Here is an 18166-nt window from a genome sequence, read left to right as displayed (position 1 = left end):
GTTTTTTTTAATTTAGTGATTGATTTGTCTATTCAGGAAGAAATGCATTTGTTTCTTTTCCTCTGGGGTTATACTGCTTGCAGAGTCTTGCATCTTAGGGTTTGTTTGTGAATATTAGTACTTTTAGTTTTTGGTCCTACATTTGCATGGGATTATCTGTTTTCTGGTAGGAATGAATGTTAAAGCATACAGCGTGCTTTGTGCATTTTAATTTTGTGGTTAACCATTATGTGTTAATACAATTATATTGTGTGCATATATGAAAAATGAATGTAAAAAATGGTGTTACAATTAGTACTATTATGGGGGCGGGGTCTGGCCCACGACTTAGCCCAGTGTTTTTCAACTGCCGGTCCAAAAAATAATTATTTTATTTCCGCCGGTCCATAGGTGTCAAAAGGTTGAAGAACACTGATCTAATCTATCTTCATCAGGTGGTGCTTGAGGACGGTACTCTTCATCTTTTTGCTGATCTTCAGGCGGAGTTTCATCTCCCCACTCTGGATCACTTAGCTTATTGGCAGTTGCGACATTATCTCCGTTCCCTGCCCGCAGGAGTCCTGACGGAGGAATCCCTTGAACTCCTCAATGAGGGACTATGCTTGGAAGCGCAGAGCCTTATCTCTTTGCGATTTCATTTGAAATCTTTAGAGGACCGTCTCCTCAATTTTGATTACACACGTTTGAGTCAGCAATGGTCTCGGGATTTGGAGGTTTCCATATCTGCTGATCTTTTACGTCGTAGCCTTAAATTGGCTTCCCAGATGCAATTATCGGTTGCTCTCTGGGAACTCAATTACAAGATGACCATGGAGTTGCATGTGACTTCCATGCACGCACTACAAATAGCACTACAATTAGATGCTTGCTGTCCTAAATGTAATCTTCTGGGAGCCACCTTGGGGCATATGTTTTTCACATGTCCTCGAATATGTGCTTTTTGGGGGAGGATCTTGGATCATATTTCTTTATTATGGCACGCCCGCTGCATTGTACCTTATAACAAAACAGCAGCATCGCAGCCTGGGCCGTTCCTCTGCCACATCACTGATGACATCATCAGCAATGTGGCAGAGGAATGGCCCAGACCGCAAAGCAGTCTGTTTAGTTGCTGCCAACGCTGCTGGTTTGTTATAAGGTACATTTATTTCTGTCTCGCGATTCGGATGGGAGGGAAAGATGGGGGAGGTTGGCGGCGGCAGAAAGATGCTACACGGGGGGAAGAGAGGGATAGAAGCTGCAAGAGATGGGAGGAAGGGATAGAATGCTGCAAGGGTACTGCTGCACAAGGGATGGGAGGGAGGGATAAAAAATACTGCACAAGGGGATGGGTGAAAGGGGAGGAAAGATGCTGCACATGTGGGGGAGAGAAAGGAAATAGGAAGAATTGGGGTGGAGGAGAGGAAGGGAGAGATGATCACTGTACAAGAAAAATATAAAACATCCCCGAAAATAAGACCTAATGCCTTTTTTGGGCCCAAAATTAATATGACAGTGTCTTATTTTCGGGGAAACATGGTAGGAACATTAGCAAAGGACTGCAATTTTTTTAAAAAGTTCTATTAGGTGCAAAAAATCAGGGCTTAGAGCACCTACCATGTTATAACACATTAAGCCCAAATTTCAGCACACTTTAATAAAAGACCCCTTCATTTCAAAATTTCTGACACAGAGTAAAGAATTCATTTTTATCCTTTCAAAACAATTGCCTGAAGGTATGCACCCTTTCCTCAGTTTGCAGTTCCTTCCATTTAGATAAAACCAATTTAAATTGATGAACTGATGTCTCTCAACTTATCCATAAAATCAAATTAAAAGAATGGTAATATTTAACTATAAAATACTGATTTTACAAATATCTTAAAGCAGGGGTCTCCAAAGTCCCTCTTCAAGGGCCGAATCCAATCAGGTTTTCGGGATTTTCCCAATGAATATGCATTGAAAGCAGTACATGCACATAGATCTAATGCATATTCATTGGGGAAATCCCGAAAACCTGACTGGATTCGGCCGTCGAGGAGGGACTTTGGAGATCCCTGCCTTAAAATCTTACCTGAAACTGGGGTGGATCCACTGTCACAAAGACTGTTAGATGGTAAGTCAAAAGTCAGGTGATGCTTTAGGGAATTAAGTTTCTTGCTAGAGAATCCTTGTGAAGAGTCTGATAGGAGTTTACGCTTCTTACTTGGAGTAGGAATCATTGGTGTCATCATAGATGAAAAGGCTAGAATTGGCAAAAAGATTGATTTTATTACAGCAAGAGGAAGCAAGGCAACTCATGCAGGAGTTAAAAATGATCAGTGTATAAGTCTCAACAAGAAAAGAAAGGAAAACCTAGTATTTCAATTGAAACTATGAAGTCCAGAAAAGAAAACAAAAGAGATTGTGGAAAATGATGTTCCTGATGTAGGCAAATTCAGTCAGTAATAATTCACATTTGTCTTCAAGAGGGCCCAACACAGTCTGTGTTTCGGCGGACATGCCTTCCTCAGGGGTCCTACAATTATGAATTTTAGTATGAGTGTATGCGATTGTAAATATGAGGCTAGTGTCTGTGAATTTACTGATAAAGTATAATCACCCTGTAGTGAAATGAAAAATGCTAAAAATGTGTCCATGATTGGTTGAAAACGGCAATAGAGGAGACATACCTAGATACAAATGGACAAGAAAAGGCTTAACAATTTCTGGTTAAAGATCCTGCAAATGGGTGAGATGATCCAAACTACTAGTATTTGAGAGCAGTCCGCATAATCAATGACAATAGTCAATGACTCCACTAAAAGAGCAATTGCCTTAATGCAGCAGTATAATTCAAGTTTCACAAAGAATGCAGAAATGCTCCTCCTTCGCCTTGTTGCTTGGCACAGAAAGATCAATCCAACTTGCTCCAAAGCCACAGTGATGAATATTGACTTAATGTTGGACTACAGTTCAGGATTCACACATAAATATTTTGGCCAAGATTCTCTAAACAGCGCCAAATTTCTAGTTGGCAGTAGGCAGCCATACCTCCATTAAAAATGCCTTCCAAATGGCGTTTTAACTGAGATTTGAGGTGCATAACAGCGCCTAGAAAATCAGTGCCAGAATCACACCTATGTAGGTGCTTTAGGCTGCCTAATGCCAAAGTTTTTCTGAGGCCCTCCAAGTACCTACAAATCCAAACTGTGGCTGAGAAATGAATATTACCCCCAGAAAAATTGTTGTGGAGAATTGACCAGTTAATGAATTGAACAGTTTATTAACAAACAGTTGGAAAATGTGAACAAGAATAAAATCTAATTCTTCAAGCACACAAGAGATTAACTCCCCCCCCCACCCCCAATTACAATTATTATTATTTAGTCCTTTTTCACTCTACATAAACTGTTGCTTGGGAAAGCTCAGGATACAGGCAATATTCTTTAAGGTGTTTAGAGCTTGGAGAGGGCTTTGGTACAGATCAATAGCTACTTTTTCCCATGCACAGAATCTTAAAGGTCATTGAAAAAAAAGTAACAGCTTTCTGGTCAAAGTTAATGCAGAGTGCTACAATCTTACAAATCAAAGGAATACTGTGAGACATGTCGTCCAAGCATCACTGAATTACAGTGTTGCAAGTGTCAGAATACTTACAAGCTAGCCTAAGGAAGAGAAATTAGAATGCCTGTCAGTTCAAGAATTGCAAGTTTAAAAAAGACCTTACTGAGAAACAAAAGGTCTCAGAGCAAAACAAGGAATCACAGTGCACAAAATCCCCCATTTTGCTATACCTTTACCTCCATTCCTAGGCCGATAGCACTTTTGTTGGGGTTTTAGGGACATACATTTGTTTGAAATGACATAGGAAATGTTTCCCACTCTGTCCACTGTGTTATCAAAAGAGTACCTGATTACCTTCCAAAATTTAAAAACTGGAATGGAAAAAAATCCTGTAAATGATATGAGCAACAAAACAGAATAAAAATTTTTGTCCTGCACATCCTTAGGACACAGTCATTGCAACACAAAAACATTTCCATTCTAGATGGATTAATGAGATACTGTGAAATTAATTAAAATTCTATTCACTCACCTCCTAGACTCCGCCTTTTACATCTTTTATGTTCACCAGGAAGCCCATTTTTCACTTCCTCATTACCCTCCAGGGAAGGAGTTCCACAATGCATATCTATATTTGGCAAAGCCGGAATTCTTTGCAAGAGGACTTCAGGGATAGATCCTAAAGCAAGACACACATAATAACTTAGCGTACTTAGTACTCTCATTCCAACAAGAGGTATTTAACTTGTTAAATCGCTATGTCCCTAATTACATTACATTAGTGACTTATTCCGCCATTACCTTGCGGCTCAAGGCGGATTACATAAGAGGTTATCTGGATATTTCCAGAAGAGTTACAGAGTTGAGTGGGTTACTTTGGGGGATTGAAATGTTTCCTGCGGAGTTAGTTTGTCTTGATGGTTTTCTTGAATAGCGGGGTTTTTATTTATTTTCTGAAAGTTTTGTAGTCTGGTGTCGTGAGGGTGACTTTTATGAGAAGTTAAATGAGCAAATAAGCCTGGATGTCTACTTGAATCCCTCTCTAGAAAATTCTGCTGGGAGGACCCATTATGCACCTTCAGGAACGCTTAAGGCTTTCATGTCACAAGTGGGGGCTGGTTGATTTATGGCATGAACTACATACTCAAGATAGAGATTATACATTTTACTCGTCTAAGCACCAGTCCTATTCACGTATTGACCTTTGGTTGGGGGAAGTCGCTATCTTTCACAGGTTGAGTTCAGCAGACTATCCACATATAGATGTGGTCTGAACATGCCCCTTTAATATTAACTATGTTAGGCTCTCCTGGCCCTCCTAGGAGAAAAAAAAATTCCAGGATATGCTACTGCAAGATCTACTGAATATAGAACAGATTGAAAAGGGTATTATGCAATAACTAGAACTTAATGATACAGATAGGGTTACGTCCTCGACACTTTGGCAGGGTCTGAAGGTAGTAATAAGGGGCTGAAGCAACATCAGCCTCTCCGTGCCACTTTAATAGAACAATAACATCAGAAAAAAGAAGGTAGGGGCTCTCCCCAGGATAATCACAAGATTCATGAGAAAAACGTGCAGCTCTATATTGGCAGGCTTCAATGAAGCCATTTAGAAGACCCAGCAGTCATATTTTGAATTTGGTAAATTAGGCCGTAAACTATTAGCCTACCAATTAAAGAAACAACAACTTCACAATCATTATCTCCCAAATGATCAATTTAAATGGCTTCCTTTCTAGGGTAGAGCCAGAGATACACTTAGCTTTCATACATTTTTATAAAACACTATACTTTTGACTAATGCTGCCCGATTCAAATCAATTCACCAATTCATTCGATTCGATTCGTTATCCGAGAAAATCAGACTCACCGATTTAGCGAACTCCACCCCGGTGAGACCTGACATACCTCTGAGGCCTCCTAAAGCAGCAGCGGCATATAGCCTGATGGGTTCCGGTATACTGTGCATATCCTCTTTGGTAAATACAGACGAAAAAAATGTGTTCAGTCTGTCGGCAATTGCCTTGTCCTCATTTAGCGCTCTCTTTATTCCTTGGTCATCCAACGGTCCCACCGCTTCCTTCCTTCGTTTCCCTTTAATATATCGAAAGAAAGTCTTGAAGTTTTTCGCTTCCTTGGCTATTTTTTCCTCGTAGTCCCTTTTGGCCTCTTTCACTGCCTTCTGGCATCTGCGTTGATGATGTTTGTGCTTATTCCAGTTTTCGTCCATTTTTTATCTTTTCCATTCCTTAAACGAGGTGTTTTTGACTCTGATTGCTTCCTTAACCTCCTACAGTGAGCCACGCCGGTTCTTTATTCTTTTTCCTCTTTGATCCCTTGTTGATACGCGGTATATATAAATTTTTTATCTCGGTGATTGTATCTTTAAAAAGAGACCAAGCTTGCTCTAGTGTCTTTACAGTGTTTATCTTCTTCTTAATCTTCTTCCCCACCATGCGTCTTATCCCTTCATAATTCCCTTTTCGGAACTTTAGCACCGTGGCCGTCGTTCTGGACCGATGTTTCGTTCCTGTTTCCAGGTTGAAGCAGATCATATTGTGATCGCTGTTTCCCAGCGTCCTGGAAACAGGGGCGAAACATCGGTCCAGAACAGGCTTTACACAGGGAAAGCAGGCCTTTGATAATATTCGGTGAGCTTTACACCTTATTTGCAAGTCTCAGAAGGCTAACATACCAGCATAGATGTTTTCTGTCGATGCTGAAAAAGCCTTTGATAGAGTGTCCTGCCTTTTGTCTTTGCGACACTTAAGCATAGGGGAATACCTGATAGATATATGGCCTTGGCTGCCTCTTTGTACCACAATCCCCTAGCTAGTTTAAACATTAATGGAATTTATTCTGAACTTTTTAAGCTGTATAGAGGCACAAGACAGGGATGTGCCCTATCACCATTATTGTATGTTGTATCAATAGAACCTTTAGCCTAGATGATTCGGTCACATCAAATGATTCAAGGTATAATTTTGTGGATGAGTTCCTGTTGACTCTGACTGATCCCTAATGTGATTGAGACTCTGGGCATACATGGCAGAGTCTCGGGATTTAAACTGGTTGCCTACAATTAGCACAGTTCCTTACAAAATCCCAATATTAATTCATTAGATATGTTCCTTTGGATTTCCATTATTTCCATCATGGTACTTGATTCCTTAGACACCAAGTAGAACTCTGTATTCAACCAATGCTAATAGCCAATACGTAACTCCTTGTTTGTTATTGGTCCCCGCCTTATGGAATGCTCTATCATTCCCTCTGCATCTAGAATCTTCATTTGTGAACTATAAGACGTGTTTGAAAACCCATATTATTTGAAAAAACATACTGCCCATAAGGGGAAGAATGACCTGGGACAAGAGTGCCAGAATAGAACACACAGTACACAACCTTCCTAATCCTCTCTTTTCTTCTAATCTTACTGTAGATTGTAAGGTCCTTTCATCCCCCACTTTCCTTATCGTTAACTACTTAACTCAAATTTGTTATTGTAAACCACTTAGCTGGTACTGTGCTAGGCAATACATCAAGAATAAAGTGAACATGAAATTGAACTTAAGTGTCAACTTACCAAACTCTGCTGCATGTTCAATTAGAGTGCGCACTAAGGCAGCTTGTAAGCGCAGTTTCTTCTCCGTGTTTGTTGACATCCGCTCATGTCCATCAGGTGACTGCAACAGGTTAGGAGCAAAGATAACCGCCAGATTGCTGCTGTTCATCTTGTTTTCATCAGATCTTTTGACCAAAAAACGCAACAAATATTTCCATTAGGCTAACTTATCATTCTGTTCTCTCTAAAGCTAGTCTCATCTCAAACCGCAGTTAATGAACCTGCAAGTAGCTTCTTCACTATTTATACAGTGAAACTATTCTGCCATCACATTCCAGGATATTAGTGCAGAGCAAAGGCAGTGACAGAAATTTGCAATTCCCTGCAAACATGCAGATATTGGCTCTTTAATGCTGCTTTTTAACAGTAAACCATTACAAAATATAAACGAGCTTGAACCACTTTTGCAGAAGTCATGACTTATGAGTTTAGAATTGGACATGTTAGGTGTGTGGAACACACATTGGTCTTTTTTATTCCTTTTCCAAGAGGTTAATACTAAAACTGACTAGAAACTGTAAATCTGTTCAGCCTGCGGCAGCTTGAGTACTGTGTAGAAAGAGTAGACAAGGGTCATGTTTCTCTGAGAAGCTCCATTGGCGACTGACAGTTTTCAAATTCAGTGCAAGTCTTTGCACCTATATTCATAGTAATGAGGGAAACAGGACTCCTGATATTAATTTTATATCCACTCATTACTCCCAGTGGAATTCTGCGCAAAAATATTTCAAAATTCTGTGCACAAAATTAGCAAATTCTGCTAGTTTGTCAAAATTTAAGCAATACTTTTGCTAATTGTTATCCATATTCCATTTAGAACATTTAAAATAAAATGTTTTTCTTCTACTTTTGTTGTCTAGATGTTTTTAATTTTTTCATCATGTTGGTTCCACCTTCTCTTTTCTGCTTTCCTGTCTGCTAATTCTCCTTCAAGCGGCTGCTATCCATTTGTATTTTCTCCTTTCTCCTGTCTATTTCCCCACTACACCTGCCTCTGAATATTGATCATTTCCTTTTTTTATCTCTTTTCTGCTTCTTTTTCACTTTTCAGTTATCTATCAAATTTCCATCTTTTCTCCCATTCCTCATCTCATTCCTTCGGGTTATTCCATGTCAAGTGATCAAGGGCTCCCTGCATGACCATCACGGATTTTGATAAAACTTTATGCACAAAGTCCCACATGTATCAAATGAACTTTGGTAAAGTTTTAGTTTCGCCTGTAGAATATTCGTGGAGATATAGCCATTTGTTTGACCCCATACTGCAATGACATACAGTACGACAGTGACATTCTGACAACTTTGAGACACAATATCTCACGAGCTATGTTTCCAAAAAAACTGAAACTTAGCTACCCTGCACAACTTTTGGAGCTCTATTCAGTGCTACCAATAATAATTTTTGTCGAGCACTGAGTGAATGGCTGAATTACAGTAAACTTGGCCGAAAAAATTAGTGCTCCAAAAAAGTCAAAGTTTGACATTACTTATCTCCCACAATAATTGAGTAATAAATGCGAAATTTGGCGCATAATGTCTCAGTACAACGTTGTTTTCAAAAGTACAATTTCAACCTCCAAGCTCTTTCCATTAGTTTACAAATTAAGTGTAAAGTTGCTAATTTGTGTAAAAAGGCCCAAAATAGGGTATTTTCAGCCTGCTTTTACATAAAAATACCTTTCAGAAACTCTTTCAAATCAGTCTCATTAGAAAGAGCATATTTCAAACCCCCTAGAAAAGTGGGCTTCATTTTTCAACGCAGGTTAACAATGCCCGAAAAAGGGGGACAAAGTTGGGAGATGTCACCATGGCAACGGCCTACGTTTCAACTTACAATTATGTCACTTTTCACACTGTTTTTCCCTGTTTATTTTTACTCAAGCTTTGGGTACAATTATAGTGTTCTTAATTAATGATTATTCCTAACTAGAAATTGAGGTGATAATTTTGTTGCATGCAGATCACAAATTACAACTTGTTTTCTTTTTCAGATCCACATTATTATTAATTCAGTTTAAAATGGATACCAACGAATCGACTAATAATAATCCTTTTCTGCCAGACTGTGCCATTGGGCAAAAATTGTTATCAAAGTGTTATGACGGCACATTTTATTCTAAAAAATGTGGGCTCATTTTTTTACATAATTTGTCAACCGATGAAAAATTGCTTATCACTCGGCGCTCTGAAGTTGAACTGATGGATAAAGACCAAATCTGCCTCCACCACAAAGCAAAGTATCTCGACAAATACGAATTAAAGCAAACATCGTGTTGTAATCCATTTGAAAAGAAAAATCACATTGTTCAAAGTGGATTGTTAAAAGTCGATCTTGCCATGTCTAATGATTTTAGAAAAGTGGCAAAAATAAATATCAAGCCAGGTCAGAAACTTTGCAGTAGGTGCAAAGCCCAATACGTTTCAATGAGTGAAGCTACTGCAGCATCTTCATCTTCAGACGATTTTGATTATCAGCATCTCCGATGCAGTTGATCAAAGCTTGACTGCTTTAGGAACCTCTCCATTGAAAATTCGAAGGTTAGCTAGTAGAGATAAAGCCGGCTATGTGATACGAAAAATTGAACGTGTGCAGAATGTGATAGCCAAGAAGATTACATCTGCTGCTGGAGTTTCAGCTGAAGAAGTTGGGCCGTCTCGTCAGTCTGTAGAATGCAAGTTATGTGAAGATTACACTGACCTCATTGAAGAAATGAAAACGAAAATTGCAATATCCAACAGGTCAATGAAAGTTCAATTATTGACGATGGCCCCAAAAAGTTGGTCAATAAAGGAAACAGCAATGAAGTTTGGCGTTTCAGAGTGCATGGTCAGAACAGCCCAAAAAGTAAAGAAAGAGAAAGGCATTTGTTCTATACCTGATGCAAAAATTGGCAAGTCCCTTCCAAAAGAAATTGCAAATAGAGTTCAAGATTTTTACGAAGACGATGAATTCAGCAGAATATGTCCTGGCAAAAAAGATTGCATTTCAGTCCGCCTCAATGGTTTAAAAGTACAAAAGCGGCTGCTGTTGTGTAATTTAAAAGAGCTGTACGTGGCGTACTGTAACAAATACGGAACTGAAATTGGTTTTTCCAAATTATGTGAGCTCAGGCCAAAGTGGTGTGTAACCGTTGGTGCATCAGGTGCACACTCCGTGTGTGTCTGCACGATACATCAAAATGTAAAGCTCATGCTACAAGGCGCCAATGTCAAAGAGAACTACAAAGTTCTTATGGAAAAAACTGTGTGCGACCTAAATGTCAAGGACTGTATGCTACAACGATGTCAAAACTGCCCTGGTGAAGAAGCACTAACAGCATACCTGGAAGAAATATTCAAGGATTTAGATCCAGAAGAATCAATAGAATTTAAGCAATGGGTTCACGCTGACCGTGAAACATTAGAAACAAGCGTACTAACCATGGACAACTTTATTGAAAGACTTGCAAACAAGATTTGGAAGTTGACAAGCCACCATTTCATTTCAAAACATCAAAGTGAATATTTGAAGATGTTGAAGACAGGCTTAAAAGAAACGGAAATGATCGTTTTGATGGATTTCACTGAAAATTACTCATTTGTTGTACAGGATGCCGCCCAAGGCTTTCACTGGGAAAATTCACAAGCTACGGTACATCCTTTTGTTGCATATTACCTCAATGAAGTGGGCACATTGCAAGTTGTAAACTGTTGCATTATTTCTGATCATATGCAACATGATACGATATCTGTACACGTGTTTATTCAAAAGTTGATCGAATTTTTGGTAACTCAAACAAACATTACCAAAATATACTACTTCAGCGATGGCTCAGCTGCACAATATAAAAACTACAAGAACTTTGTGAATTTGTGCAATCACAGAAATGATTTCAACATTGAGGCTGAATGGAATTTTTTTGGAACTAGCCACGGAAAATCACCCTGCGATGGAGTTGGTGGAACAACTAAATGACTGGCTGCCCGGGCTAGCCTCCAAAGACCATCAACGGATCAAATATTGACGCCAAAGGATCTATTTAACTTTTGTGACCAAAATATACACGGAGTTAAATACATTTATGTTCCAAAAGAAGAAATTGAAGAAAGCAAAAAGTTTCAAGAAGAAAGATGGCATGAAAGCAGCACAGTAGCCGGTACCAGAGAGCACCACCAATTTGTACCAGTCGACTCAAACTCGGTTCGTGTCAGCAAAGTTTCAAATGACACAATAAATTTTGTTGCCAAAATTTCTGATACTGCCATTCCAAATTTGAAAGTGTCCGAAATCTTTCCTGGTTGCCACGTTGCCTGTACTTACGATAATCAATGGTGGATAGGCAATGTTGTTGAAGTCTCAATTGAACAAAATGATGCATTGATAAAATTTATGCATCCTCACGGTCCAGCTCATTCGTTTTATTGGCCAGAAAGGCAAGACGTTTGTTGGGTTCCAGAGCAACACCTCATCTGCATGCTTTGTGCCCCTTCAGTTACATCATCCGGCCGCCAATATCAATTTCCAGAAACTGCATTGAAGAAAGTGGCTCAAAAATCTAACAGAATGTTATAAAGATTGCTGGCAGTTAAAATCAAAGTGGACTTCACTTCAGCTTGGGAACCATATAAGATACCCAATTTAGGCTTGGGAACCTAGGATAAGACACCCTAATCATTAGCTTTGGAACCAGAAAGATACCAACAAAAGGCTTTGGAACCTTGACAAAGAAACCAAATGCGAGGCTTGGGAACCTGGACGAAGTGGTCCACCCATGGCTGGTATTGCACAGCTATCGGGCGTGACCCCTATGGCGATGGGGTTGCCAGTTCAAACTCTTGAACTGGTAGTGACAATGTCACCATGGACCAACGCAATAGAGTAGTAGTAATACTACGTCAATACAAAACTGTAACTTTAAAAATGACAGAACTATGTTGAAATAGAGGTTGTTGCCGTGGCAACGTCTCCCAACTTTGTCCCCCTTTTTCAGCCATTGTTAACCTGCGTTGAAAAATGAAGTCCACTTTTCTAGGGGGTTTGAAATATGCTCTTTCTAATGAGACTGATTTGAAAGAGTTTCTAAAAGGTATTTTTCTGTAAAAGCAGGCTGAAAATACCCTATTTTGGGCCTTTTTACACAAATTAGCAACTTTACACTTAATTTGTAAACTAATGGAAAGAGCTTGGAGGTTGAAATTGTACTTTTGAAAACAACGTTGTACTGAGACATTTTGCGCCAAATTTCGCATTTATTACTCAATTATTGTGGGAGCTAAGTAATGTCAAACTTTGACTTTTTTTGGAGCACTAATTTTTTCGGCCACGTTTACTGTAATTCAGGCATTCAATCAGTGCTCAGCAAAAATTGTTATTGGTAGCAATGAATAGAGCTCAAAAAGTTGTGCAGGATAGCTAAGTTTCAGTTTTTTTGGAAACACAGCTCGGGAGATATTGTGTCTCAAAGTTGTCAGAATGTCATTGTCGTACTGTATTTCATTGTGGTATGGGGTCAAACAAATGGCTATATCTCCACAAATATTCCACAGGCGAAACTAAAACTTTACCAAAGTTTGTTTGAGACATGGTGGACTCTGCATATGAAGTTTCATCAAAATCCGTGATGGTCATGCAGGGCACTTTCCAAGAATCTGATCACTTGACATGGAATGACCCCTTCCTCAGCCCTCCATTCTCTTTCATCTTCAACATATCCCTCTTACCATATTTCTACCTTCTGTAATATCTATCCTCTCATCCATTTCCTTGCCACCCTCTCCTCCCCCTCAATGTTCTACCAATCTCAACTTCTTCCTTATTCCACCCTTATAAAGCCAGCATCTGCTCCCTCTTCCTTCTCTCCCCACCCTTGTAGCCAGACATCTCCCTCTCTCTTTCCTCCTGCACTCTCCCTCATGGTCCAGCATTTCTCCCACTCTTTTATCTCACACCCATTGCCAGGCATGTCTCCATCCTGCTCTTAGATCCAACATTTTCCTCTTTCTCTCCCTCCCTCCCATCCAAACCTATGCTCAACACCTCTCCCCCTTGCATCCCTCTCCCATGCAGCATTTTCTCCCTTCCTCCCACTGCCATATCCAACATTTCTGTTTCTTTCTCATTGTCTACCATCACTCGCTTCCCTTGCCTTGTGCCATGGGTCAACCCTATCCCCCTCCATGCACCATCTAACCTTGACTCCCCTCCATTATCATGTGCAACATTTTACCCTTTCCCCTCACCACATGTCTCCCTTCCCTCCTCCTATGCCAGCATCTTTCCTTCCTCTCACCCTCACCAGCATCTTTCCTTCCTCTCCCCCCTCCTTTCCCCCATGCCAGCAGCTTTCCTTCCTCTTACCCCTCCCCTCCTCCATGCCAACAATTTTTCTTCCTCCCTGTCTCCTACTCTCCCTAATAAGTCTTGCTTTATTGGGTCGCAGTATCAGCAGCAATTCATACAGACTGCCTGCTGCTAATCCGGAAGCCTCCCTTCTACCATGAAACGCAGTGCAACCCGATAGTTGGCACCATCTGAGATTCTGCACAGGAAAAGGGGAATTATGCGTGGCTGTGCAATTCTGCACAAATTCTGCATTGCGTAGTTACACAGAATTCCACCAGGAGTAACTCATAAATAAGTATTTGAAGATAATTCTTTACAATCACAGTTTGTAAGACCAAAATGACCCGGATATTCTAGAACATTCAGCCCATGTGTGAACGAGATACACCTGGAGCTGGAGACATTTGTCAATTTGTAGGCATACTAGATCTTCATACCAAGGATACCTGGGCCAATCCAGGGACATGAGGATCACATTCTGGGTGAGATGCTATGTGAAAGACCACCAGGCCAATCAGGGGCCCAAGAATTGATCTGAAGTGGAATCCCTTTTGCTAGAATGTGGATGGAGCCACCAGCTCATGGTGCTGTGGGCTGCCTCCATCCAGGATAAAGGGGCTTGTAGAAGTTTTCTGGGGAAACCGAGACAACATAGCATCCTGGTCGCATATTTGCACTTGCCCATGGTACTACTTCTATGGCAGCCTTTACTGAGCAGTTTACAAAGAGGTACTTCAAGCATTTCCCCTATCTGTCCCGGGCTCACAATCTAACTAGAATACTTGGGGCAGTGGAGGATTAAGTGACTTGCATAGGGTCACAAGGAGCAATACAAAGGTTTAAATCCACAACCTCAAGGTGCTGAGATGTAGCTTTAACCACTACGTCACACTCAGGTTAGTTGCACAAACCTCAGGCTATACACACAAAGATCCCAAGATCTGTGGAATATTCTGCTCAAAAAATGTCACTTTCACTGCTTGTCCCTCTCTCCTCACACTTAGCTCCTTGTGCAGATATAAAGAGATTAGGTTTTTACCTTGGTAATATCTTTTCTAGTAGATAAGGATGGTATGATAGACCATAGGGTTGTCCATCTATGCTCACGGACATACTGCAGAAGATGTCAATCACAGCTTTTCAACTCCTCCTCCTTCTCCCCGGGATGTGAAAGTAAGTTCCATCAAATCTAGGACCAAAAATTCTCCTGGCTCCAAGGTCTTTTATAGACAATAAGTAGATATTTTTTTTTCTTTCCAGTAGAAGCTTGGGGGATCAAAGTTGAATGCTCATTTGGATTTTTATAAAAAGGAATGTTATGGATTAGATCACTGTTCTTCAACCGCCGGTCCGTGGACCGATGTCAGTCTGCTTAGGGCTGGCGAGATCGACAGCTGCAATTTCCTGCCGGTCCACGCAAGGCCAGAAAGATCGACGAGCTGCAGGTCCGGCGAGATCATGAAGAGCCTCCAACAGTGGCTTTCTCCCCTCCCAGCAGCTATCGGTACTTACCAGCACGGCGATTCAGGAAGGCAGGCTTGGAGCTGTTGCTGAGTCGCGGCCGCCTCTGATGATACAACTTCCTCTTTTCTCAGAGGCGGCGTGACCCAAAGGACCCAAGGCTGCCTTCCTGAATTGCTGCGCTGGTAAGTACCAACAGCTGCTGGGAGGGAAGAAAGCCACTGTTGGAGGCTGGGAAGCTGCTGGTCAAGGGAAAAAAAAGGGACAGCTGCTACTGGACCTGGAGAGAGGGAGAAGGAGAGATGCTGCTGGGAGGGAAGGAGGGAAAGGAGGCTGGTAAGCTGCTGGACAAGGGCAAAAAAAGGGATAGCTGCTTCTGGACCTGGAGGGAGGGAGAAAGGAGAGATGCTACTGGGAGGGGAGGAGGGAAAGGGAAGGGAAGAGAGTTACTGCTGGGAGGAGGGAAAGGAGAAGGAAAAAGGAAGGAAACAGCTGGCAGGGAGATTATAGGAAGGGAAGGGGAGAGACAGGAATGAGAAAGTAGAGGGATGGGAAGGGGGTCAGCAGAAAAATAGAGAGGGACAAAGATGCTAGATCTGGTGTAGGAGAGATAAAAATGAAGAGAGCAGTGAAGTTGGAATGAATCATGTAAAAAGAAGAAAGGGGGCAGAGGCTGGATGGAAAGGAGAGAGGGGTATAGAAAGAAGACAGATACCATATGGAAGGGGGAGAGGGCAGGCAGTGGATGGAAGGAGCAGATGCTGGATTGAAGAGACAGAGAGGTCAGACACTAGAAGGAAGAAAGTGAAAAGAAGATGAAAGCAGAAACCAGAGACAACAAAAGGTAGAAAAAAATAATTTTATTTCTATTTTGTGATTAGAATATATCAGATTTGAAATATATATCCTGCTAGAGCTGGTGTTAGACATAACTGGGGACTACAAAGTCCAGGCAGTGGCTTAGGGCTCTCTCTGACCAGGAAGCAGTTGCCCTAGTTGCACTCCCCTAACCCTATTCCTGCTATGTGTGACTGTGGTATTCTGTTAGCATGATATTTTGTGTAGCATTCTGTAATAATGTGGCTTATTCAGTTTTCTTGATAGTAGAGGGGATATATGTGAAGAGGAGGGGTTTTGTGATCCTTGCTCTGTATTATTTATATTTATAAAATGACAATTGTACAGAATATTGTATCTTTTTATACTTTAATAAAATACATTCAATATAAAATTATAACTGAGACTTGTGCAGATGGGATCAGATGGTTTGCAAGGACCGATCTTGCGGAGACGGGGCAGAAACGGGGTTTTTAAATTTCAGTCCTACTAGTTTGCCAGTCCACAAAATAATTTTTTTTTCCCGCCAGTCCATAGGTGTAAAAGGGTTGAAGAACACTGGATTAGATGACTACTCATGGATTAAGTTTGAATGTGGGAAAAACAGAAGTGATATTTGTTGGGAAGCATGGAGATGATTTGTGGCTGGAGTATATAAATGTATTGGGTGTTAGTGTACAAATGAGGAAGGAAATAACTGTTGATGTGAGACTTGATCCTGGTCTTTCTATGAAATGTCAAAATTATTAGAACTATTTAAGCTTCTTTTGGTCAACTTCATCTGTTGAATCATCTGAGCCCATGCTGACCTCTTTTGATTTTTGAACTGTTGTACAGGGATTGTTTATTGTCATGGTTTGATTACTGTAATGCCTTGTACATCAGACTTTGCATCACTCAATACCTTTGTATTTTAAGCAGTTATCAGTTTATCACCCTGGCAGGTCACTGAGATCTGAAAAGGCTATGCTATAAGACATGGCTGTGGAGCCACTGTATGCAGATACCAGAGCTTCTGTTTTTTTTCTATTGTGAAACTGTGAAATGCTCTCCTTGGGTTTAAAAAGCTATTGAAGACTCAACTTTTTGTATATGCATTTTTGTGACTTTTTAGTAAGGAGACAATTTGGAGTAAAATGTTTTGAAGATACAGCTCTTATTGAAGTTGTTTGTACTGTTTTATTATATATGGAAACCACCTAGATTTAGATGTCATATCAATTTAAAAAAAAAAAAAAATAAGGCAAAGGGTCACAGGTTTCATATACAATACACTCTCAGTTATCCGGCACCCATGGGGATTGGTGGATGCCAGATAATTGTTTCTGGTTGCTTGAGAGTTACTGCAAAAATTGTCGTCCTTCCCATCTCTCTCTCTATCATCCTCCCCACTCCCACCTGTAGGTCCAGCATCTATTCCTCCCTTCTGGGTCACTTTCTCTCTCCACCTTTACCCCCCTCCCAACTTATGGGTCCAGCATCCATCCATCCATCTCCCCTCCCCTGCTCGACCCAGGTCTGACCTCCTGGACCCCTCTTCTCGCTTACAAAAGCAGCAGTGGCAGCCAGTTAGCAGAGGCAGTGCTATAAGCAAGCTGCTCATGGCCAGCCCCGGCAGGGCCTTTCCTCTGCCACGTTGGACGTGAGATGAAATGCCCTGCTGGGGCTGGCCGCAAGCAGCCTGTTTTCAGCGCTGCCTCTGACCAGTTGCCACTGCTGCTTCAGAAAAGGGATGGAGGGAAGGACAGAGGGGGGGTTCATGGCTCAGGATCGCTGCCGTTGCTTCAGGGCTTAAGGGATGGTCTGGAGCTAGGAAGGAGTGTGGGTTCACGGCTCAGGATCACTGCTTCGGGGTTAGAGGGAGGGAGGAGATTCATGGCTCAGGACCGCTGCCATTGTTGCTTTGGGGGACAAGTTTTTTTTTCCCTGGTTGGGCAAGAGTACCAGTTGCTTGAGTACTGGTTGAGATTCTACTGTACTGACTTTCTGTGGTACAACCAAAGTAATTTAGTTATTACATTTAGGTAATTTCTCTATCCCTAGTGGGACTCACAATCTAAGTTTTTTGTTCCTGGGACAATGAAGGATTAAGAGGCTTGGCCAGAGTCACAAGGAGCCCGAGTTGGAATCAAACCTAGTTCTTCTGGTTCTCAGCCTACTGCAGTAACGGCCATTAGGCTACACCTCCATAGTGACCCTCGAGCTAATCCTTGGTAATTCCCCAACCAGGTTGGTTTTCAGGATATCCACAATGAATAAGCACAAGATATATGCTTGCACTATTGCTTGTGAATATATCTCATACACACTCATTTGTAGATATCCTGGAAAAAAAACTCCCACAACCTAATAAGGATGTCTCTAAAGAACGGCCTAAGAGCCAAGCCAAGAAA

At 41.1% G+C, this 18166-nt stretch overlaps 1 protein-coding gene across 1 annotated transcript in view; it reads right to left on the bottom strand.

Annotated features, from left to right (window-relative positions):
- The window catches only part of ARHGAP11A (Rho GTPase activating protein 11A), a 76041-nt gene that overhangs the window by 21107 nt on the left and 36768 nt on the right, over positions 1–18166 (bottom strand). The window contains exons 5-7 of the mRNA XM_033952398.1: positions 7115–7278; positions 4058–4204; positions 2054–2224 (exon numbers count right to left, since the gene is read on the bottom strand). Coding sequence (XP_033808289.1) covers positions 2054–2224; positions 4058–4204; positions 7115–7278 — 482 coding nt within the window. The remainder of the gene's footprint in view (positions 1–2053; positions 2225–4057; positions 4205–7114; positions 7279–18166) is intronic.

This window comes from Geotrypetes seraphini, chromosome 7 (genome assembly GCF_902459505.1).
Source record: "Geotrypetes seraphini chromosome 7, aGeoSer1.1, whole genome shotgun sequence".
Lineage (NCBI taxonomy): Eukaryota > Metazoa > Chordata > Amphibia > Gymnophiona > Dermophiidae > Geotrypetes > Geotrypetes seraphini.
This window is presented reverse-complemented; position numbering and strand designations above follow the sequence as displayed.